This window comes from Phaseolus vulgaris, chromosome 7, assembly GCF_000499845.2.
Source record: "Phaseolus vulgaris cultivar G19833 chromosome 7, P. vulgaris v2.0, whole genome shotgun sequence".
Lineage (NCBI taxonomy): Eukaryota > Viridiplantae > Streptophyta > Magnoliopsida > Fabales > Fabaceae > Phaseolus > Phaseolus vulgaris.
Window position 1 is genome coordinate 30,220,532 of NC_023753.2, and position 23,880 is coordinate 30,244,411.

Sequence of the window (23,880 nt, forward strand, 5' to 3'; positions counted from 1 at the left end):
TGATTAAACCGTTGTTCTAGTTAAATTAGGAGAACAATAGGTACTTGTATTAAATAATTTGTTGGCGATTTTTTTATACGCAATTTAAGAAATTAAAATGATTTTATCATTAATTGGTAGTGATATTGTACGGATATGCTATATCACATGTGATCTCAATAATCATTGAACTAATATGTCAAAATAGTACTTATTATTTTCAAATGTTATGTTTGTCGAGATTAGAAGATTTTTTTGAAGGACACTAAGAATAATTTGAATATATTTATGATAATTAAAAAGCCTTCTGAAAGCTACGGCTTATAAATTTCAATTTTTTATACATTGGTTAAATAGTTTTCGGTTTCTTTTATTCATAATAATTTACAATAGACTTTTTTTTCTTTATTTTAAGAGAAATTTGACCCTACAAAATTTAAAATAAGTAATCTCAATTATTGATGAAAGAATCAATAGTTGATATTTTATCACTTACATAATTATTATGCATTCATACGTTATATATATATTGGTCATTTCTTTTATTTTTAATAACTAAGTTTACTTACTTCTTTATTTAAAGTTTTTTTTTTCCTTTGAAGAAACTTAATCCTTTCAAAAAGATTAATAAGAAATATCACTCTAATTTTTTTTATCATGAGATATAATACCATATATCATAGTAATACAATATCCATCACTTATAGATAAAATTTCTACATTAAAATTAAAATAGTTAAATTTTATATTAGAGGAGCTAAAATAATAAATGAATATACTATACAAAATATTTACATATTTAATATATATTTTTAAAATTTAAAATTTATTATTTTTGTGATATTCTTGAAATATTATGTAATTTATATCCAAAAATAACTTCAAAAAATAATTAATTTAAATTTTTTTATTTTATACCTAATTTCACATTAATTAAAACGGTTAGTATTAGTTAAATTAATTTAATAATTTAAACATTAAAATATTTTTAAATGATATCATTTAAAATAAGACTAATATAATTGATTTTTTTTTACAGACACACGTATATATACACGCTCTAGACTTAAATAAAATAAATCATGTTTATAAGTAATTTTTAACCATATCATGCTTATTTAATTTTATTATTCTAATAAAACTTATATTTAAATTTATACTCTCTTTTCCGTGAGTTAGTGCTGATTAGAGCAAGAAAGGCTTTGAGTAATTCCGAAAGACATTGTGTATTAATAGGGGATTATTTTTAGAAATTATTTAATAATAATAAAAATTAATTTAAAAATAAAATAAATTAGTTTTTAAAATGATATCTAATTTAGTTATTATATCAATTAATTATTTTTGTCTCTAAAATTAGTTTCTATTTCATAATTTTTTTAGTGATTGCAATTCTTTATTTTATGAAATTAAAACATGAAATGAATTTAATTAATAGTAACATGCTTAATTAATCAACATGAAATTAGACATAAATTAAAAAATATTTATTTCTAATATATTTTGTCTTTAAATGACAAAATATTTTAAAAAAATCATAAAAATAGTAAATATATATTAGTTTGTAAAAAATATTTTTATATTAAATATATAAATAATTTCTATAATTTATCAATTTTATTATTTTGGCATCTACCCCACAAGTTTACTCTTTTGATCCTATATTATATAAACTTATATTGTTTTGGTCCAATGTAAGAACAATGAAAATGGTAAAGTTTTATATTAACTATTAAAAAAATTATGAAATATAAATTAATTTTAGAGAAAAAAAATAATTAATTGGTATAGTAATTAAATTAGAGATTATTTTAAAAATTAAAAAAAAAATGTTTCTAAATTAGTTTCTATTATTGTTAAATAGTTTCTAAATTGATATCTAATTAGCTACAATAACTAATTATTTTTAGTCTCTAAAATTGATTTCTATTTGATGATTTTTTTTAGTGATTATAAAAATAAAAATTAAAACAAAATAAAATATCAAAATGATAAAATAAGTACTTGAGGAATTAATAGGCTAATAATAATAATACTCCTAATTAACTGTTGTTGAAGCTCTCTCTAATATTTTAGAAAATTCCAAACACCTTTGTTTTTGTCTTCTTGTCTAGTGAGTGTGGCATTCATAGACTCCAACCCTCACAACACTCTCTCATGATTTCAAATTTTGTTTGTTAACAAAAAGAAGAGGTTGAAGCAAAAGTTTTGGTAGGTGCCACTTATACCAAGACATGAGGATCACCAGTTCCAAGAAATAAGCACATTAAAAGAGATTCAATGAGAATAATTTTGAATTGCAACACATAACACACACTTGAATTTAATAAAGAAATAGTGTGCAAACTAGATAAGATCACTTCCTTTCTTTGATGAAATAGTATAAACAAGCAAAGAAGACAAAGAGTGACTAAGATATCGATGACAACCACTCTAAGAAAGTAAAAAAAGAAAGAAAGAAAGAAAGAAAAGGAAATGATATAGAAAGAAGATACTAATAATTGAAGGAAAAGAAGCAAAGTGAAAGAGAACATACCCTAATGTTGCTCTGCACGAGACATTGTTCAATGGCTTTTCAATTCTCTACCCTCATCATGCTTCCATTCTCAAAACAAGGAAATAAGTTATCCCTTTGCATTCTAAATTTTCAAATGGAAGGAAATATGTGTAACTATTAATACTAGTAGTGGTTGAAATAAGTGGATCATTGGACCATTTATTAATACAATATTGGTTCACACGAGATTCAAATTTTTGTGATGTGGTATTTTTATCTTTTAATGAGTGTCATTTCCCAACCTATAATTTTAAAAAACATATCATATATAGAAAAATTATCATTAAAAATATGATATCAATAAAAATAAATTTTAATTTCAATATTCATCTTAAATATATATACTTATAACCTACCTTATCACAAACACTTACATACCCATACAATCAACCACAGATAAAGCTGTAGGAACTTATTGATGAAACGTGGTTGTATTTTTAGTCTAGGATTATCTAAACAACAAATTTTTTTATTGGTGTTCTAGGATTAAAACTTGTTACATGTCATATTGAACTACAAAAATCTTTGGTGTTGGATTGTATTGTTGGGTTTGGTTTCTCAGTCATTTGTAAAGGTGTTTTAGTGTTTAAAATAAGTTCAATTGATTCTATCTTTTTGTCGACTAATTTGTATTTAGGTTACTTCAATCCCGAATAAGTGTTTTACATTTTTTTTATTCTTATTATTTATGTTATATTATTAGCTAATGATTTTGATGACAATGTATATATCTAAATATTTATAATTTAATCTTAAATATGCTAATTTTTAAGATTTTTTTTTTATGTTTCAAATTTTAAAATATTATTTAGATTAAGATAAATATATTAGGTATTTAGAAAGTTTAGATGGATAAGAATTTGTATTTAATATTTTATAACATTTTTATTTTATTGAACATGTTGAGTGAGGAGAGCTGAAACTGATATGTGGGCGTTTTGTTCTTTGTTGTAGGTTTAAAAATTTGATTGCTTAACCCAAAATCATAAAGACATGGATGAGTGAAGAATGGTGACGTGTAAAGGAGAACTGACCCCTTCTACCGTTTAAAATATAGGCAACATCTTTTAGCGTGTTATGTTTGCAATGAATATCCTAATATTTGGCATTGAAACTTCTTGAAACCTTTATAATTTTCACTATTCTTATTATGAAGTTAATATTAAACTTTCACCTTCGACTATATCTCATGACCCATTTGTTCTATATAATCATTCCAATCTAACATGACTCTTTCATCTCATATTAACTATGTCTCAATTTAGGCGTAACTTGAAAAAGAAGAAGCTCGTGCTAAGTTATTGAAAAAAAGGTCGTGCAAGATTCAGTCAAATCAAACTCAAACTGCTTGTAAATTGTTGGACTTAAACATTATTTTTTTTAGCATAAATCAAATATGTACACCTTGTTTTTATGAATGATAAGTTGTCTTTCTTTGAAGTGTTTGTGCGAGTAATATAAGTTCATCAAACTGTTCTATCAAACTGTTCTATCGAGTGATGAGATACTTGTAAAATATTTTTTAATACTTTTGTTAGTAAAAATATAAGTGAATAAATGAGTTCAAGAGATTAGATATACTTTAAAAAAAAAATTATGATATGTATAAACTTTTGGATTAGACTGTAAACATTATCACAGTCTGGATGTATTATTTTGGGTACTTAAACGGTTAAAAACCAAATTAAGAATAAGGTATAAATAATTAGGATCGAGCTATAAAGTAAATTATTATCACTGCTGTTCGATTTTTGTCGACTAAAACATCATTAATATGTTTATTACTAATAAATACATATATTTTAGTTACACATCTTATATGTAATTGGTGCCCACATTAAATTTTAAATTTATATTTGGTTTGAATTCTTCTAAAATTTCTAATTGGTTTGGGGTAGCAGTATGTGTATGATACTGTTAAATTTTATATTAAATGATGCTTAAGAGAGATAGAGAGTTTAAATTTATTTAATAGGTGGTGATGGTTACCTTCTTTAACATTTAATAATACTACCAGTAGTTTTTTTTGAAGGGGTAAGGGGAAAAAACACAACAAGGCGCACATAGTTTTTGTCGGAAAACATTTGAGGAACAAGGTTGGTTGTGTGTGAGAGGAGGATTGTGATTCATAGGTGAAATTCATTTCATTACTCTCTAACTCTCACTTCAATATTCTTAATCTCTAACCTTGCTTTGTGCCACTGTATATGTCTCTGCCTTTAAAACCATTTTCGGTGCATCAATCCACTTTTTCTTTTCTTGTTCCCTCTCACTTTGCCTACACTTCATCTTTCTTCTTCAAGTACACAACCTGTTTGATAAATTAACTCAACGGATTTTATTTCAGTTTAAGAGTGCTGCTTTTGGAATTTTAAAATTTTCTTCTTTCCCTCTGCGTGTCTCTTGGAAATATTACACTTTTATATACTGTTTTTACTAAAGCTGGATAATTTTGTAACAGGGAGTACAATGTCTTGCGCCACCTTCAATGTTGCAGTTTCTTTGAATCTTCATGGATGCAATAAGAATGCAGTTTCTAAGTCAATTGGGTTCCGACACCACACAACTTTCCACAAGTTTTCTTCTCTCTTTTTCGAGACCTTGAATTTGAGCTCCACTGATCGTAGTTTTGTACGGAATACACCCTCACGCGCATTCCATAGTGTTTTCAAATGTGCTGCTCAGAATTCCGAAAAATCGCCTTCAGTTGGCGTTGACACAGAGAACAATTCCGGTAAGCACTGCAGTTATTCTATCTACACTTTCCCATCTTTGTATTGCAATATTATTAGGGACTTTGTCCTCTAACACCGCTATTGGTCAATCACATTAACGTAACCAGTAGTTTTTCTCTGTGGTTCTGAAAATCATCGAAGAGACACTGTATTATGGAGTAAATTTCAAAGTTGTCGAGGTTGCCCTTTCTTGGTTAATACCGGTTGAGTTCTCATTAACATCCAAGTATAGGTCATTGTAGCATAAGTTTACCATATTTAATGTCTTAAGTCCCCAATTATTGTTCCCAGTGAAGTGTAAACACTTGGTATATTAATGGAATAAAGGTTTCGGGTAGCTGGTAAGCTGCTGCCTGACAATAGGAACTAATATCTTTATTGAACAGGTGATAAGTTTCCATTGGTGACTTTTGTTTTTCACTTTTTGACATGATGTGGATTTCCAACGATATGAATGCTGTGCACATCATATAAAGTGTACAAGCGCATTGATAGTTTCTTGACAATTGCAGCTGATGTAATCTTTTGTTTCTGTTAAAGTTTCAGAGTCAAGAAGATTCAATGTCTTATATAAGTATTTATTCACTTTATTACATTTACCGATATTTTTCTTATTACTTTCAAATTTCCTTGTGCCTCCTTTAAAGAAAGAGTGACTGTGCTGGTTATTGGTGGAGGAGGACGTGAACACGCACTTTGCTATGCCTTGCAACGATCACCATCCTGTGATACAGTGCTTTGTGCCCCAGGCAATGCTGGGATTGCTAGCTCCGGAAATGCTACTTGCATCTCAGACCTTGATGTTTCTGATGGAGCATCAGTGATCTCATTTTGCCAGAAAAGGGGAGTGGGACTAGTTGTTGTGGGACCTGAGGCTCCACTTGTTGCAGGTCTCACAAATGAGTTAGTTAAAGCTGGAATCCCAGCTTTTGGTCCATCTGCTGAGGCTGCTGCTTTGGAAGGTTCTAAGAATTTCATGAAGAATTTGTGTGATAAGTACAATATTCCAACCGCCAAGGTCTGTCTTATTTTGAATCTCATCAACCAGATACATTTTTAATCCTAATTCTGCTGGAATGATATTTGTGCATGTTTCCGTGTATTGTATCTTATTAGTAGCTTCTTTGTAAAATTTTTAACATACTAATTACTAATTAGTAAGCAGATTAGATAAAACTATATCATGTTGATTTCTGGATATTAATTTTTGATAACCTGATTGGGTTTCTTTGATATTAAATATGAACAATTTGGCTCTTGATTATTCTATTAATCAAGTCAGAATATATTAAGAAGTCACTTTTATGATATTAGTGAAGTTATCATGTGTGTGCCTCCACTTTCATTTGACCCTATTTATGTCAATTTCACTCTGAAGAATTTTTTTTTGTTAGTTTTTACTAACTGTGGTTTACTAGTGCAGTATAAAACATTTACCGATCCATCTGCTGCAAAGAAATATATTCAAGAACAAGGAGCACCGATTGTTATTAAAGCAGATGGACTGGCTGCTGGAAAAGGAGTTACTGTTGCCATGACACTGGAAGAGGCTTATAAAGCTGTTGATTCAATGCTGGTACAGGGTGATTTTGGTTCTGCAGGTTGTCGTGTCATTGTTGAGGAATTTCTAGAAGGAGAGGAAGCATCATTTTTTGCATTGGTTGATGGAGAAAATGCAATTCCACTAGAATCTGCTCAGGATCATAAGCGAGTTGGTGATGGTGACACAGGGCCAAATACTGGTGGTATGGGTGCATATTCTCCGGCTCCTATATTAACCAAGGAACTTCAATCTATTGTAATGGATTCTATAATCATCCCAACAGTAAAGGGAATGTCAGCGGAAGGTTCCAAGTTTGTTGGGGTTTTGTATGCTGGGCTTATGATTGAGAAGAAGTCTGGCATGCCTAAGTTAATTGAGTATAATGTGCGATTTGGTGATCCAGAGTGCCAGGTCAGTTAAGTCATAAGATGCTTATTAGAATGAATTCACTTTCTAATGTAAGTAGTTAACCCTTGAAATGCGACAGGCTAGAAATCAGAAGGCATTACTGAAAATAACTGCTTTAGAAATTCAGCTTTTGTCATGGTTAGATATATGCAAATTTTAATTCGAAAGACTTGCAATTTTATTATAATCCTTTTGTCGACTTGTTAATTTGAAAAATCTGTCAAGGGATACTGATGTCTAAATTTCTTGCGATGATTGTCCTTGTTTTGGGAGGTCAATTATATTTGTTTACAAATTGCAAATTGACAAATTGGTGACCAACTCTTTCAAAGCATTTTTAGTCATCTCATCTTTCTAGTTCCTTGATATCATACGTCTCATTTAACTCAAGCACATGCGCACAAACACACAATCATAAGTTGATTTCCAAAATACAAAGTGTACAACCTATGTTTACAACATATCACATTTTCGCTGTTTTATGTTAGTAACAAGGAAGCTATGCTAACGGATAATGTGCATAATTTTTCCTTCTGAAATTTTGAGCAGGTCTTAATGGTTCGGTTGGAGTCGGATTTGGTACAAGTTCTGCTTGCAGCATGCAGAGGAGAGTTGAATGGGGTATCACTGAAGTGGTCTCCTGGGTCTGCCATGGTTGTGGTAATGGCAAGTAATGGATATCCCGGATCATACCAGAAGGGAACAGTGATTGAAAACCTTGAAGAAGCTGAGGTTGTTGCTCCAGGTATCAAGATATTTCATGCAGGAACCGCATTTGACTCTGAAGGAAGGTTTATTGCAACTGGGGGACGTGTTCTTGGGGTTACTGCCAAGGGTAATGATCTTGAAGAGGCATGTGATCGAGCTTATCGAGCTGTTGAGAATGTTAATTGGCCTGGAGGCTTCTACCGTCGGGATATTGGCTGGAGAGCCCTACCTCAGAAACAATATGCTAAAAAGGAATAACTTACTGATACTGAGAACATTAGTAATAGACATTGGTCAACGCTCAATACTGGTAAATTGGTTTACAAGCAGTATGTAAGAGGGGATTTCTAGTAGATGAATCTTGTCATTTTTGCTTTTCAGGTGTAACAACATCATGAGCCATGGTGGGGAACCTCGTGAGAAACTATTCATCCTCCCCCATCTCTTCAAATTGGTTTCAATAAAAGAAGTTAACTTATATATTAAACTGGGTGAAACGAAATCCTTCCTCAAGACATTTTAAGGTTCAAACTTGAATTCGGTGTATTTCCATTGATTCTTTAATTGAGGGGTCGTAGTTCACATGTTTACAATGAGGCTATTAAAAAAGTAGCTACTGATGTCAACGCCTGTCAATGTCCCCTGTCAATTTGCTCATCACATCATTGAACAGAGTCAATACTGCTAAATTTTTATAGACATGTGAACATCTTCAAAGGATTAAAGACAAAGAGACGACCTTTATTTACGCTTGGAACATTGCAAAGGTTAACTTAACAGTAAAATGCTAGATAAATATAATCTTGTGCAGTTGGTGCTATATAATCATAATCACTATATCCATGACTCTTTGAACAAAAATAAAATAAAATAAAATTAACAACTAACAAGTAATCGTTTAACACAGTTCAAGAATTCATTGAGCACAAGGATCATCCAACACTCACAATGGAGTGAGGGACTTAGCTGTTTATATAAAATTTTGTATTCAGAATTCTTTGTGAACTTTATGAATTTTTTTTCTTCAAAAAATTATCACAGCACAAATATTACATGACAATATATGATACATCTCTTGATCACACTCAAATCCGATTTCCGCCATTTAATTTACGGCAGTTTAGAGAGAAAATGTATCAAACATACAGTGCATATAAGGTAACCTTTGTGCACCACATTATTGAAGGAAAAAAGTGAAGAGAAGCTGCTAAATTGTGTGTTTCAAAAATTCTCCGCTGCTTCGACAGGAACAAATGGCACAAAACCCCTTCCACCAAACACAGGCCTCATAAACTTGACATCAAATTTTCTCCAAAAGTAGTGAACAGTTATGCTTGGATGGCTTATTAGCATACTTATCCTACTTTCCCTTTGAAATGGCTGATTGTTGCTTTGGTTAATGGGACCATTGTTTTCAAGCAATAGTAATCTCAAATCTTCCACGTTATCAGTAGAATCAAAACTGGTTGGTTTTGGATGCCTTGGTTGCACAGCCTCTATCAGCGGCTTAGTAATGGAGCCAAATACCTGTTTGCATTTTTTGATTGTTTGCAATGAAAGTAAAATACGCGAGAAATGAGTAATAAAATTCACAAAATAGTAATTGAGTGATATTAAGACTGTTTATATCTATAGAAGATGAAACCCACCACAGTGCTGAACAAGACCACAATTATAGAAGAAGTGATCATTAATGCAGAGTCTTGAGTTGATGATGTACTCTTGGCTTCTGCAAACTACATTTCAAAGCATCACGGATGATTTAGTCTCCTGGATTCAGTCAAACTTTTTTTTTTATAATTTTGATCATTGCAAATATTATTTTCTTTTGAAAGGATTTGCATAATTATTTAGTAATGACATAACTGCTACTAGATATGTCAAGTAACTACTTTGAAATAGCATCAGCCATGTCTAGATGCACAACATGTCGTTATAAAAACTATTTTTAAAATTTATAAGAATTAAAACAAAAGTAATGAAAGACTAGAACCAAAATTTGCATGGACTAACATATAAACACATAAAACCTTATATCATGCACTTGCCTGGTTATAAGATAGGGCAATAGTCACTGCACCTCTCATCAGGCCAGCCCACCATATGATAAACTGCATTTTGAATAGTTTAGCAGAAATTCAGTGAGGTCAATTGAAAAGTCAATGTTTGAGGTCCACAATTATCACCTGTGAACGAAATTCAATTTTGGTACTCTCTCTAGTATTGATGCGATTCTTAATATATGCAATAGGGAACACAAAAGCTGCTCTTCCAATCAACACTAATGCAAACAAAGTTGAACTCACAGCAAATGAAATTCCTGTACTGCTCCAACAACATGGTAATGTGTTGAGAAAATGACAAATGATAAAAATAGAATACTATGTGTTCCTTGATGAAAAAATATGGTTGCATCAGTGGTGCTGAAGATCCTGGCTAAAATAATGGTTTTTAACTCAAGCTATACAGTGCAACACAGAGACTTTTTTAGTTACCTGGCTTCGCTGGATTTCCATTTGTCAATGTCTAGAGCATCCATGCCAACACATATAAATATAAAGGTTTCAGCAATGAATGAGAGGGTTGCAAAGGCGTGCCTGAAATAGTGAAAGTGTTTTTCAAATTTAGATTCTAACTTGTTTCATTTGTTTGGTTAAAAATTATTTATTTTACACGCTTCCATGGTCAACTTTCTTTGAAAAAGAAGCGTCAAAACAGAGTTTAGATTGCTGAATAGCAATGGTTCAGTAGAATGAAATGGTTTTCGTAAATCTCATAACTATGTGATTATTATTGCCTTTCTCAGGGTTGACTAACATTAATGTATATTAATTTTTCTCTTTCAAAAAGAGTTAAAAGATCATGTCCTTACTTGGTTGTTGTCCTTGAGCTTAATGAAACATTGTGCCAAGTGTAGTGTGACATAACAATGCCACAGAAGAAAATAGTCAATATCCCACTGAGATTCAAAAGCTGCAGAAGCCAATCATATGTGTATATATATACATATATTGAATTTCTAAAGTGAAATAACTGCATTTATAATACACTTTACTAGTGAGTATTTTTAGCCATTCTGCAAAAAAATTATGACCCTCATGTAGTAGAAACCACTGTTGATACTAATTTATTCCACTGTTTTTACCTTGTCTGTCATAATTTAATTACTTTCATCCACTTCCTAAGGAATATTGCCCTGAATAACCGGAAGGGTTGGAACTTGGAAAAACTATGTTAACTATTTGAATGACACATATTGTTCTTGACACTGTATTTGTCGCTGGTAAGTGGTAATGGGGATTTGATGAAAACTATATATACTTTTGGTATGGCCCTCATTTTCAATTTTACTTTATGCAAAAGTTTTCAATTTACTCTCAGTATGTATAAATGTTTGATCTTTACTATATTTTATTGTTATAATAGTTTTTTATAACTTTTTGGGTACATGGATCAATTGATATCGAGATTTTTTAGTTTAATCAATAGTTTTCAGTCTAAGTATTATATAACTGTTAAATACTTGCCTTTTTTTTTGTCGTCGTCTATACTAATCCTACTAAGCAAAATTACATGTGAAAAAAGTTTCTAATATTTTATATTATATTAAAACTGATTTTTCTAAATAGTTGAAAATAAAATAAAATTAAGTTTTGGCGTCTAAAATGTAGTTAAACAGTATATATATATATATATATATATATATATATATATATATATTAATTCAAGCACCTTATAAGTGTAATGACATTATATAAATTTTTAATCAAGCACTTAATGTGTCATGGGTCACATTATATTGGATGTGAGAAAGATGTTAAATCTTACAACTTACAATATCTCTTTTTAATAGGTCACGAGCCATTATAAACTCCACACTTAACCTAATTTTTTTAAAACATTTAATTTCAAAGGTTTTTATGCATATATTCTTAACTCTTTTTTCGTCTTATTATCTAATGCAAGAGATCTTACTTATACTTGCATTCTAAACTTTAGTGTGTCTGTATCGAGGAAAGTTGCAATTAAACCCTAAATCTTAAATTTCATTTTAAATAATTTTTAGTCGGAGGAATGAGGATGTTTTTAACCTAAAGATTCAAGAAGAAAGTAAATAAAATAAAATAAAATATGCATTTTGTAGATGGTGATTTGTACCTCAGCGATCATATATGACAAATATGCCAACAACATCATAAGTGCAAGTTCACGATCAGTAGAATGCCTGCAAATGAAAGGAACTATGTGAGGTACATCGCACAAAGCCACCAGTTAAACATAGTACAAGTCATATCTATAGTTTCATTAAGTTTTCAAATAGATTCATATAATTCAAAACTAGTAATTGGGTTATCATAAAAGTTTGTAATTGGGTTCTGATTATAAATTACAAACTTTTAAACAAAAGGAAGCTATTTGAAAGATTAATCAGTAAACTAGAGGGAAGGAAACCATACCTTCCTAGGTAGAGTGTTTTCATAATATAAGCACTTAAAAGGCCAACCTGAAAAAGCCATCATCTATAGCAACTCAGAATAAATCTGCTTCACCACTCTCAACAATTAGTAATTCAAAAATTGGACGAAACTTGAATGCCATTTTTTTAAAGTATTGATGGTGTTATTCTCCTATCAGAATAACTATGAATTACTGAGGTGAAACTTCAATCTTGTTTGAAAAACAATAGTAGCTCACCTAAGAAACTGTATCTATTTTGTTTGCTCATAAATGTGGCAGTTGAATCATGTTTATGTAATGCTTTCATGGAGCAAATATTTCTTCAGGCTGTTTATTGTTAATGCAGATAATGAGACAGGTGACTACAGAAAGAGAAAATACAACCATAGGAAGCACAAATATGCTGCCTTACATTAACATATAGAATTTCTCAGTATGACATAGTTTTGCCTCCCTGAAGTCTGCTCTAAAGAGTCTTTTCAAGTTAAACTTACTACTATGCCAAGGGCAGTACTAGAGCAGAAGAGGAAAAGAAAGGTCCCCAACAATTTCAAGGCTGTCATAGAAGTGGTGCTGCTGAAGTCAAGGGATTGGACCGAATTGAAAAGCACAATAGACGTGGCATCATTTACTACTCCCTCCCCAAATACAATGCTGTAAAGCAAGGGTGTTTCATCTTGATTGAGAACCTTCACCACAAAAATGGAAAAAGGAAGGCATTTAAATGATAATATATGAAGATTTTAATTTCAATGGCTGTCACTGTAAATAAAAAAGCAGGGTATGTATGATTTTTAATGTAGTTATTGTGAAAGACCCTAAATTTAATGTTTACTTGTGATTAAGTAATAGTAAAACCTTTTACAGTGTAAACTATGTTGTTTTATATAAATTGTACCTCCACCAATGTTAGAATATACCTGCAATGTACAAACTGAGTCCGTTGCTGACAATATGGCACCGATGGCTTGACATGCACGGTGCACGAACAGTTATCAGAATAGAAGGACAAGTGCTGATTAGATTAAGGGATAGTGAGTGAGATGAGATTGCTCTAAACGAAAAACTATTTCTCACCTAGATAATCTTTTATGTCAAGGTTAGCTATTCCAATCCACTGAATGAGCAGAAGGGCACCTACAGAAGTTGCAGGAGAAATTATAGAGTCTTTAATGTGTTCATTCCACATAGATTGTGTAATTGACAATGAAAGCAATACAACTGTTTATCATTGGTATTCACCATAAGGCTCAGTACGTCTGAAATTAAACGATTTGAAACTGAAAAAGGTTACCAGATAAAGCAGATCTTACCAACAGATATCAGACAGAATGAAATAACTGTTCCAATGACTCCAAAGAGCAGTATAATAGTGAAATTCTTGAAGAACTGTTTCTTCTTGACTTGGAAACTAACATGCCATTTGAAATTATACAAAAAATCAAATAAATTATAAATAAAATAATTGATATAGAAATAATAGACAGATGGAGAAAAATGACAATTGTTGGGTTAACAACAATAACACAGAAAACAAGAAGAAAGAGAGATGATAGAAACACAAGATCAAACACATAATATTGAAATCAGAACCTTATTTGTAGAGTGGTAAACATCTATATATAGACTTGAGTGTAACAGAAGATCGGAACAACGGTTAAGACGCTAGATGCATTACATCATCGTATAAACAAGAGTAGAGGATCTAGCTAGAAGGCTACTAGACGTGTCTCACTAGTGTCCATTAGAAGCATCCAATTACCAAACACTCTCATGTTCATAGATGCACTTAAACACTACTAGACCACCATTCCTTTCTTAACACTATTACTAGATTGTTTAACCAGACAAACCAGTAGAAGATCTCATGCACTCTTTATAAGACAATCATGATTTTAGAGTCAGTTATTGCAACAACTGATAAGCATACTTACCCGGCATTGAAAATGATCGGCGGAAGCAAGTAAAGAAAGAACAAGTCTTCACTGAATATTAAAATCTTGGCACTTTGAAAGTTAGTCACAAACAAAACCACCGTTCCAGAACACAAACCCTGCAAGTTTTTTAAGCAAGCCAAGCAAATGTACCATAGTATATTAATATTGAAACTCTAGAACCACTATATTGCGTGTACCTACGTGGAGAGTAGAAGAATGAGTTGAATGTGTAGTGTTGTGTACCAGAAGGAGGGCAATGATGGATTCATTAGCCCACCGATTCTCTTCCAGAAGATGGCCAATGATGACACAAGTGCCTAGGAGAGTGAAGAATACACAGAGAGCCACAATGGTGCTGGTGCTGAGATAGGGAGTTGAAAGATGGAGTGGTGGCAGTAACAAAGCCATTGCGAGCATTCAGGTTAAAGTACTTAATAAGTTTGTTGTCCTTTCTGTCAGTGGTGATGAAGATCACTGAGGTGAGTTATATATAAATTTGGTTTGCGTGGTTTGATTCTTTACACGTCTGAGAGTTTTGGCAAGTGATATTTATTTTGTCAGAACGTGAAGGATAGCACATATTAGAAGTAACGTTCAGAACTGACAACAAACTGCAAGTCATGTCTTTCTCTCCCTTACTATTTCTGAATATTGAGAGAAACCTAACATTCATGCACTAAACTGACCTGCTGTTTCTATTTCCTTTTCTCATTTCACGTTAATAGTATCACACATATTATTTGCTAATCTAGTACTTTTCCTTAATTATGCATGCGATGCAAAAACAGCATCACTAGTGACGTTTGTTGAAAGAGATCATAAATAAGTATGTATTCCGTGCAGGTTATTCCTTGAGTCCATTATCAGAACAGAACCCACAAAAACAATTTTGATAACTTTTTTTCATCTCCACAATGAATCCTGTGATTGATTTTGGACAAAATTAATTGAACCTCTAGGAGTCAAATTATGTTTTTTAACACCTCGAAAAGAAGTTTGGTTCTCAAAACACACTATTTTAGACGTTTTTCTCAAAGAAAAAAGGTCATTGCGAGTGAAATGGAATTTGCTAGTAAAGGGGCTCAAAAATAAATTCTTCTAATCTCATCTTTAAAATATGATGCCCAAAAACAAATCAATTATTTTTTTAAATTAATCCAAAATTATTTTAACGGAACAATAACACAATCTTTCAAAATTTGGAATTTGTCCCTCTCCTTTAACACCAACCCAATTCCAATTCATCTCTTCCAAACCTCAGTAACTAAAAAAATGCATTTTGTCCCATCAAATGGTACTAGATAAAAAATCAGTAATCAGTAAACGCATTTGCTTTACAACATTTATTAACTTCTTTTCAGCTTTGACTGGCAGCTGAAAGCACCCAAGATGGTAAGGTTTATGCAGTCATGCAGGCGACAAGTAGAGAAGTGGTTCAAATCAGAAAGAGAAAAAAAAAAACATTATTATGGAATAGAAGCTAGAATGAGTCGGTTGACAAGAATCATTGTTCATGCCAATAGAATATTGATTAGACATTTATCAAAATCAATGGCCTACATCGCCAGTTGTGACTTAAAATAGCATATAATATTACACTAGATTAAAAGATTAAAAACCATACCACTTAAGTGTTGAAACTATGAGTGACATACCCAGCTACAAAAAATTCAGTACATGGCTACAAAAGTTTTAATGATATTGCAGCAGAACGAAGCTTTACACCATCGCTGTCCCACTTCGACTGTGGTGAAGTTGCTCCAGCAATAAAAGCCTACAGAACATAAGGACCAGGTATCTTACTTTTTCTGTAATTTATGTTGGCGAAAATATAAGGTGATCGATGTGTATCACCACAGAAAGAAATGAGAATTTCCTCTAGCAGAAGTTGATGACCAATTGGCAGTGATTTATGGACAGTGGCGAATCTACACTGAATTGAGGGTGCAAAGTTTCATCCTCTTAATGTTCTAAATTTATAATAAAATATGGTAATTTTTTATTTTTTACACTTTTTAAATTTATTTATTGATCTTATTGTCAAGTGATAAACATATTATATATTGATGTTAAAATATGCAGATTAATATATTTCATGATATTAATAATTATTATTTATTAAAAAAACTATCCCACTGGTCCAGAGTCACTAGGCTAATTGTATCAGTAAATGGATGAAGCAACAAACCGTTCCACTGCTGACACCTGTCATCATTGCTACGTGCTGATCATCTTTACCAAATTCATAGAAATAGTAAGTCCTGGAAATGTAAAAGCCAATATTGCATTGGAATTTGATGCAATAGAAACACTCAATATTATAGAGACACAGTAACAGGGTTGGTTCCAGTTGAAATAACAATGGCTTAAAAAATTAATTCACACTCAGAATTTTCCACACTAGCATTTTTAGTATTCAATCAAACATTGGGGGAAGGGGTATGAATGCTGTTTACTTTTAGCTATTCTGTTCTTAAGACAACCTCTGTTTTCTATTTAGTAAGAATTTTTTTTAAAAAAACTATTTTTTGTATTTGTCCCAAAAAGGAGAAAAGTTTTGGTCTATATAGTTTGAGTCAGTTGAAATGAACTTACGTAAAACTCTCGTCTTCTTTTATTTTTATTGATCTTGCAGAGTAAAGTTTGGACCCTCCTGCATGCAGAATATGGGAAGAATGAAATACTAAAACCAAGAACTATGAGTAAACAGAAGGAGCAACGAAGCATGTCATATAATTTGAATAACTAAATGTTGGATACAACAATCTACAAATTGTACCTGGAACAAATATTTTTGCTGCTTCCTTCAGGGAACCTAAATCAGATATATTCTGAGCCTACTCTAATCAGAGAATAATACGTAAGTTCCTTGAGAAGTTCTCATAAAGAATAGCAAACAGTGATATAATCTCAGTTACAGTGGCTTGTCACAACATAGGCACAAAAACTTGATGACTGATATGCAGTACAGTTCTCCTCGGACAAACACATTAAGAGGTGAATTTTGTCTTACTGAAATAATTTAGAGGATAAGTGTTCATGTGTATAATAAAATGTCATTGACAGCCTGATTACCTGTAAGAAGGTGATTTTAAGTTGATTGGTTGGACGAGTAACAACACTTAGAATCTCAGATCTGTTTCAATCGCAGAGAACATGCTCATGTTACACAAGTGCATTGCAAGAAAATGTGGAATTGTGAGGGATTCAATATAAAATTACCCATCGGAAGATGAAAACCGTGCTGAAAATGTTTTTGCTTTTGCCTTGTCCCCATAAAGAGACTCTCCAGCATTGAAATCCTACAAGTAAATGAATATTATCTCACTCAACTAAATTTCACAAATGTTTCAAAACCTTCAATGATATTGTTGTTAACATGCAAGTTCTGAAAATGAATACTATTGAGGAGCATTATGCTGATCAATCAGCTATATATAGCTGTACAATTTCAATTCAACTAATATTACATCAAACTCCAACTAACTGAAAACTGGATTCAGCTGAGTTAAACAAACCTCTCATTACTAAAAGTTGTAGACACCTTCAACTTTCTATTTACACATTGCACAATCATTTTTCAATTGTAAATTTCTATATTACAATATACTAAGTTGAACAAGGAAAAAAATTGACTAAATAAAGAATTAATTTGATTTTCAGTAATTCAGGAAATTATAATTAAAAATTGAGAGAGAAAAGTAGTTAAGAGTGAACCTCAGGTTCCATGATATCCTTAAACTCTGGCGGGACTCTAATGGAAAACCCATCACCGTAGAACTGAAACCAAGATGCCGTGTTTTCAATGCCAGAAAGAAGCGATTTTGACGGCAACGCTTGAGGTGACGATTGCGCAACTGAGACAAGAGGAGTTAGGCCAATGCCGATGCTGACAAGAGAAGTTTGAAGGATAAGGTTCCGTTTGGAAGTGAGGTTCTTGGCCTCACAAATTATGGGTTTTGAGGTGAAAGAGAAGAAGGGTTTGGTGTTGTTGGTGATGCAGAGATTTGATAAAAGAATGGCCATGAAAGAAAGTGCATGGAGACAGTTATCATTAGTTTCAGCCAAAATAAATTGATTTTGAAATTTACCCAATTCAGGGGCACATGAATCATTGTAAAAAGTAGCTTTTTTTTTTCAAGAACATTATCCTCACAGAGGAACAATCATGATCAGACAAAAATTACCGCTTAAGCTTAAACACTGTTTCAAGAATACATTATAGGTAACAAATTCTGAAAATTCAGAACTCAAAATAACTAGTTAATCAGAGAAAACCCACCTTAATTTATTTAGTGTAGTAAACTTTATTTATGAATCAGGGAAAATAATATATAAAGATTTGAAATAGGCTTATTTATTTATTTAATGATGCAAGCTCACTTGGGGAAAATGAAAAGAAAAATGAACATTTGTAGTTCTGTGGACCAAAAGATCCACATGGCTAATAGACGTTATCCACTTTCAAACACTGCCAACCAATGGAGACCACCCGAAATCTGAACCAAATCAGAGAACAAGGAATGATGTGGAAGAGAAGGAGCCTTCTGCAATTGAATCCTTGCTGATCCTCATCATGGGAACCATTTTTCCTCCTCACTCCCTCTCTCCAGTCCTCAACATCAAACCTTCACCCTCAAGAATCCTCTTGGCTCCATTTCCCCAACCCAAGTCAAGTTCTCTCTTTTGCTCCAAACCCATTGTTTCCAGCCTCAGAAAGAACCAAACTTCATCTCCCAAACCATCATGCACAACCTGGTTGTCTCATGCTCAACAGGGCCTAGCAGCTTTGGCTATCTCCTTGGCCCTCAACTTTAGCCCAGTTTTGCTCAGTGGCAATGCACTGGCATCTGAGTTTGATGTGCTTAGCGAGGGTCCACCCCAAGATTCTTATGTGGTTGATGATGCAGGAGTGCTTAGTAGGGTGACCAAGTCTGATTTGAAGCGGTTATTGTCTGATTTAGAATCAAGGAAGAACTTTCACATCAATTTTATTACTGTTAGAAAACTCACGGTTAGTTACACAATATGTGGTTAAATAACCAAACTGTCTTTCTTATTTCCGCATGACGTTCTGTGAAGAAGCATTTGGCTTCTTGTGCAACTAAATGGAGAATGAAAGGACTAAAGAAAATGCTAAATGAAATGTTTTGATTGTATGAATGTGGCCAATTGCAGAGCAAAGCCGACGCATTTGAGTATGCTGACCAAGTCCTGGAGAGATGGTATCCTTCTGTAGAAGAAGGCAACAACAAGGGTATTGTGGTTCTTGTCACCAGTCAGAAAGAAGGAGCAGTAACTGGTGGTCCAGCTTTTGTCCAAGCTGTGGGAGAAACTATCCTTGATGCCGCTGTCTCAGAGAACCTTCCAGGTATTTGCAAGTTTGTAATACTATTTATAAGAGTTTAATTGTCATACACAGATTTTTATAGTATCAAACAATTAGAAATCATCCTGTATATGACATTCAAAGATATTATTATAAAAACTAACAATATTTATAAGTTTAAACACAATTTAATTCTTATATGTGTCGCAAATTCTTAATTTGATTCCTTTAAGCACTCTTAGTTTGGTTCTTGTAAACATAACACATTCTTAATTTGGTCTCATGTATGTAATTAAAAAAGTGTTAAGAGTGTAGAAAAGTCACTGGACAAGGAATCACATGGAAATGATGAATTGGTTAGAAAGGAACCGAGGAAAACCATTATGCGGAATACATGTGACAGAGGGTGAGGAAAGCCAGGCTAACAAAAAATAAGGAGGGCCAATCATGAGGTTACTACGTAAGGATTTGAGAGAAGGGATCAAAGGGGAGAATATTTTGGGAATCTATTTCTATCTCAAGGGAAATTTCTCTTCTTCTCTGTTTTCTGCTTCCCTGATTACAGTGCTAGCCTTCTTTCTGTAAGTATGAAGAACCGGTAGTGGGTCAAGCTGTTTCAAGAAGTGGTATGTATGGCAATGGATCAGTCCAAAGTGCAGGCAATATTGAACTGGTAGATTCCATCTACATTGAAGAAACTAAGGGGTGTTTTGGGCTTAACTGGATATTATAAAAAATTTATTAGAAGTTATGCATCCATAGCTACACCTCTCACTAATTTGTTAAAAAAAGGATGTTTTGAGTGGAATTCTCATGCTACAACAACGTTTTAGCAATTAAAGGAGGCCATCACAAGAGCGGAAGTTCTAGTAGAAATAGATTTTTCAAAACCTTTCATCTTTGAGACAGATGCTTTAGGTACTAGTATTGGTGCCATCCTATACTAGGACCCTCACCCTATTGCATTCTTTTCTAAGAAATTATTTCTTAGGATGCAAAAACAGTCAACGTATACAAGGGAGTCCTATGTTATCACAAAAGCAATTTCCGAACTCAAGCATTACCTATTGGGCCACAAATTCGTTGTTAGAACTAATCAAGAAAGCTTAAAATGCCTCATGGATCAAACTATCAAAATACCAAAACAACAAGCTTGACTTCATAAGTTTCTTGGCTATGAATTCTCTATTGAATATAAACCTGGTAAAGATAATGTATGGTTGATGCACTTTCTAGATCATTTTTCATGGCTATTTCTCAACCTACATGCTCTACATCAGTTGCTTTAATGGAAACAAAGATTGGTCATTCCTCCTAAGCATCCCTTGATTCAACAAATTCTCCAAGAATTCCACAACTCTCCCGTAGGAAGACATGCCAGAATTGCACATACTATGGCTATAATTTTTGCCCATTTCTTTTGGCAAGGCCTATACTATGACATTAAGAACCATGTGCAACAATGTCTCATGTGCCAACAAACTAAAACGAATAAAATGCTACCTATTGGTCTACTATTACATCTTCCCAAATTAAGGAAGACTCAGCCATGGACTTTGTAAAGTTAGTTTACCTCCCTCTCGTGGCATTATAGTTATTTTGGTGGTTATAGACCAATTATCTAAATATGCTCATTTCGACACACGCAAAACCAATTAAACTAGCAACCAAGTTACTAAAGTATTAATGAACGCACATTGTGAAATTGCATCACCTTTGAAAAAAAATTGTATCTGATTGAGACAGGGTATTCACTAGCAACTTTTGGCAACAATTGTTCAAACTGAGTAGCACTTACCCTTGCCCTGAGCCCATCATATCACCCTCAAAGTGATGGACAATCAAAGGCCTCAATAGGTGTCTAGAGATGTACTTAAGATGCTTCATAGTGAATCATCCAAGGGAATGGTTCCTTGCGCAGAATTTTGGTACAATAGTTCCTTCCGATCTAGTATTGACATAGGTCCCTTTCGAGTTGTTTATAGCAGAGATCCCCCAACCGCTACCAAGTACCAATTGGATTAATATGATCCACCCTCCCTACAAGAGTTGTTGCAACAATGGATTTAGCCTTTACTCAGCTAAAAGCTCATTTGCTTAAGGCTTAACACCAAATGAAGAAATTTTATTGATAAAAATAGTATTCCATTGGAGTTTGAGGAAAAGGTGGATTAGTGTTGGGCAAATTACAGTTATACAGACGACATTCAATGGTCCTTGGAAGGCATCAGAAACTAGGACTCAGATATTTTGGTCATTTTCCAATAATCCAGAAAATTGGTACAGTAGCATATGAGTTAATCTTGCCTGCTTCAGCTAAAATTCATCTAGTCTTCCATGTGTCCTTATTGAAGAGATGCAAAGGTGATCATCAGGAGCCATATCTACTTCCTTTACTCAACAATGAGTTCGGCCCTATTGTTCAACCAAGTAGAATTCTAGATTCTCAAACTATCATAAGAGGTGATCAGCATATTGTCCAAGTTTTGCTACAATGGGATGGTTTTCGATGCAAATCAAGATACTTGGGAGGACACTACGAGGGTAGAATAGTCATTGGACAAAGAGTCGCATGGAAATGATGACTTGATTAGTAAGGAACTTGGGAAAAGCATTATGCAGAATACACATGTAGAAAAGGGTGAGGAAAGCAAGGTTAACAGATAGAGTGAACGTACGAGGAGGCTCAATCAAACGTTGAAGGAATTTGTGTGGTGAATGATGTCACTCTATAAGGATTAGAGAGATGGGATGAAAGGGGAGAATATTTTCAGGATCTGTTCTCTCTCTGGCCCTTAGAGGAAATCTCTAATCTTCTTCTTCTTCTTCTTCTCTGTATTCTGCTTCACTGATAATAGTGCTTGCCTTCATTCCCAAATGTAAGAAAACCATATACTACTATATCCATAATACAATACAGAGATATTTCATTATTACACTTGTTTTCCATTGCCTTTTACGGTGAGCTTCTTAAAGAATGTGTGTATAGGAACCAAATTAAGAATACATTACATGTATAAAGAACACATAAATTAATAATGCGTAAGGGGTTAGCATGTTGAGTGTGAAGCCATAATCAATTGGGTTGGATTGACTAGACACCATGCTTTAGTGAGTGTCTTAATTATTGTGTCCCCTCTATAATCTCTATTTAAGAAATCTTTGTTCTTGTAATAAAATTGTAACAAACAGAGTGAAAACATAATTAGTTGTCCATGGACGTAGGTTGCATATTGGCGACCGAACCATGTTAAATCCTGTGTTGTTTATTTTCTACAGTTGAGTCATGATTATGTGTGTTGCTTCCACGTGTGGTTTTTCCCATCATAGCAGTGGCATGAACCATATCGGTTATGTTTACATGTGTAAAGACCAATTTAATAGCTTTTTTTCTAGGGATGTGATTGAGAATTCATGCAATATATAACTACTAAAGAAGTATATGTTGAACCATTTACAATGGGAATGCATTCTAAGTAAACTCTATTTGTAAAACTAACTTTACTCGTTAAGGAACAACTATAATCATTTTAATTTTCTTGAGGTGTACAAAACTACCTATTTGTGGTTTATATATGCAGTTTTGGCTACGGATGAGAAGTACAATGAAGCTATTTTTACCACTGCTAAACGTCTAGTTGCTGCCATTGATGGCCTTCCAGATCCTGGTGGGCCTACATTCAAAGACAACAAACGTGAGTCTAACTTCAAGACCAAGGAAGAGACAGAAGAGAAGCGTGGACAATTCACTCTGGTTGTTGGCGGTTTGTTGGTCATTGCATTCGTTGTTCCTATGGCACAATATTATGCTTATGTATCCAAAAAATAAAATAATATAAGTAGATCTGTCTTTCAAATTCTTACTCTTTAAATTCAGATGTATAATGTGCAGTTGTAACCATGCTCATCTTACAATTGAGTTTGGGAAGGCTGAAGAATAAGATGAGAGTTTTTTCTTGTAAATGCAATTCCAGAATATATGCATATGACTGTTATTAGAAGGAGTTCTAGTTCTCCGCCTCTCTTCCAATACTACTCTTGTCAAAGTGCCTTTTCTTTTTCAATGAAACTAAAGGAGGACAAGGGTTCCTAGCTTTTGTACATTGCATTCTTGCATATTCTTTAATCCCCTCCTAAAGAATTTGATCCTCTCATACTTCTAAAAGCCACATTTTAACATGTGCACAAGTTAATTTTAATTATAGGAAAAGTTTTTGCCTCTCCAT

General features: G+C 32.8%; 4 protein-coding genes across 8 annotated transcripts; 2 read left to right on the top strand and 2 right to left on the bottom strand.

Annotated features, from left to right (window-relative positions):
- Positions 1–4,493: 4,493 nt before the first annotated feature.
- LOC137829851 (phosphoribosylamine--glycine ligase) lies at positions 4,494–8,417 on the top strand. 5 transcript variants are annotated; one of them, XR_011084099.1, is made up of 6 exons: positions 4,531–4,668; positions 4,998–5,270; positions 5,919–6,289; positions 6,695–7,225; positions 7,772–8,240; positions 8,312–8,417. XR_011084099.1 is itself a non-coding variant. In XM_068636816.1 (5 exons), exons 2-5 carry the CDS (start codon positions 5,006–5,008, stop codon positions 8,186–8,188), a joined length of 1,584 nt encoding a protein of 527 aa, XP_068492917.1. In that variant the 5' UTR covers positions 4,494–4,668; positions 4,998–5,005; the 3' UTR covers positions 8,189–8,417. The 5 variants fall into 5 exon arrangements, 4 of the variants coding, with proteins under 4 accessions (XP_068492917.1, XP_068492919.1, XP_068492920.1 ...); XM_068636816.1 differs by having other exon boundaries at positions 4,494–4,668; positions 7,772–8,417; XM_068636818.1 differs by having other exon boundaries at positions 4,560–4,632; positions 7,772–8,417.
- A 406-nt stretch (positions 8,418–8,823) lies between these two features.
- On the bottom strand, positions 8,824–14,874 carry LOC137829850 (sodium/hydrogen exchanger 1-like). Its single transcript, XM_068636815.1, has 14 exons — positions 14,569–14,874; positions 14,323–14,441; positions 13,702–13,799; positions 13,466–13,525; positions 13,309–13,355; positions 12,883–13,077; positions 12,388–12,434; positions 12,089–12,155; positions 10,803–10,903; positions 10,426–10,527; positions 10,117–10,255; positions 9,979–10,041; positions 9,580–9,666; positions 8,824–9,457 (listed from the first exon to the last, which is right to left on the bottom strand). The coding sequence occupies exons 1-14, from the start codon at positions 14,740–14,742 to the stop codon at positions 9,152–9,154; spliced, it is 1,605 nt and encodes a 534-aa protein (XP_068492916.1). The 5' UTR covers positions 14,743–14,874; the 3' UTR covers positions 8,824–9,151.
- A 958-nt stretch (positions 14,875–15,832) lies between these two features.
- On the bottom strand, positions 15,833–18,719 carry LOC137829855 (uncharacterized). Its single transcript, XM_068636822.1, has 7 exons — positions 18,043–18,719; positions 17,548–17,627; positions 17,401–17,461; positions 17,105–17,162; positions 16,921–16,978; positions 16,514–16,586; positions 15,833–16,099 (listed from the first exon to the last, which is right to left on the bottom strand). The coding sequence occupies exons 1-7, from the start codon at positions 18,349–18,351 to the stop codon at positions 16,007–16,009; spliced, it is 732 nt and encodes a 243-aa protein (XP_068492923.1). The 5' UTR covers positions 18,352–18,719; the 3' UTR covers positions 15,833–16,006.
- Positions 18,720–18,901: 182 nt separating this feature from the next.
- LOC137829853 (UPF0603 protein At1g54780, chloroplastic) lies at positions 18,902–23,655 on the top strand. Its single transcript, XM_068636820.1, has 3 exons — positions 18,902–19,339; positions 19,504–19,696; positions 23,236–23,655. Exons 1-3 carry the CDS (start codon positions 18,902–18,904, stop codon positions 23,481–23,483), a joined length of 879 nt encoding a protein of 292 aa, XP_068492921.1. The 3' UTR covers positions 23,484–23,655.
- The last annotated feature ends 225 nt before the right edge of the window (positions 23,656–23,880 follow it).

What these genes read in the sequence shown, in the direction of transcription:
- LOC137829850 (XM_068636815.1), bottom strand. Translation starts at nt 14,742, where the DNA reads ATGCTCGCAATGGCTTTGTTACTGCCACCACTCCATCTTTCAACTCCC. An exon ending in CCGATCATTTTCAATGCCGG is followed by an intron (nt 13,800 to 14,322) that starts GTAAGTATGCTT and finishes ATGGCATGTTAG; the next exon opens with TTTCCAAGTCAAGAAGAAAC. An exon ending in AAATTGAATTTCGTTCACAG is followed by an intron (nt 10,042 to 10,116) that starts GTGATAATTGTG and finishes TTCAAAATGCAG; the next exon opens with TTTATCATATGGTGGGCTGG.
- LOC137829855 (XM_068636822.1), bottom strand. Translation starts at nt 18,351, where the DNA reads ATGGCCATTCTTTTATCAAATCTCTGCATCACCAACAACACCAAACCC. An exon ending in TTAAAATCACCTTCTTACAG is followed by an intron (nt 17,163 to 17,400) that starts GTAATCAGGCTG and finishes TGATTAGAGTAG; the next exon opens with GCTCAGAATATATCTGATTT. An exon ending in AGCAAAAATATTTGTTCCAG is followed by an intron (nt 16,979 to 17,104) that starts GTACAATTTGTA and finishes TTCTGCATGCAG; the next exon opens with GAGGGTCCAAACTTTACTCT.
- LOC137829853 (XM_068636820.1), top strand. Translation starts at nt 18,902, where the DNA reads ATGGGAACCATTTTTCCTCCTCACTCCCTCTCTCCAGTCCTCAACATC. An exon ending in TTACTGTTAGAAAACTCACG is followed by an intron (nt 19,340 to 19,503) that starts GTTAGTTACACA and finishes GGCCAATTGCAG; the next exon opens with AGCAAAGCCGACGCATTTGA. An exon ending in TGTCTCAGAGAACCTTCCAG is followed by an intron (nt 19,697 to 23,235) that starts GTATTTGCAAGT and finishes TTATATATGCAG; the next exon opens with TTTTGGCTACGGATGAGAAG.
- LOC137829851 (XM_068636816.1), top strand. Translation starts at nt 5,006, where the DNA reads ATGTCTTGCGCCACCTTCAATGTTGCAGTTTCTTTGAATCTTCATGGA. An exon ending in ACAATATTCCAACCGCCAAG is followed by an intron (nt 6,290 to 6,694) that starts GTCTGTCTTATT and finishes TTACTAGTGCAG; the next exon opens with TATAAAACATTTACCGATCC. An exon ending in TTGGTGATCCAGAGTGCCAG is followed by an intron (nt 7,226 to 7,771) that starts GTCAGTTAAGTC and finishes AATTTTGAGCAG; the next exon opens with GTCTTAATGGTTCGGTTGGA.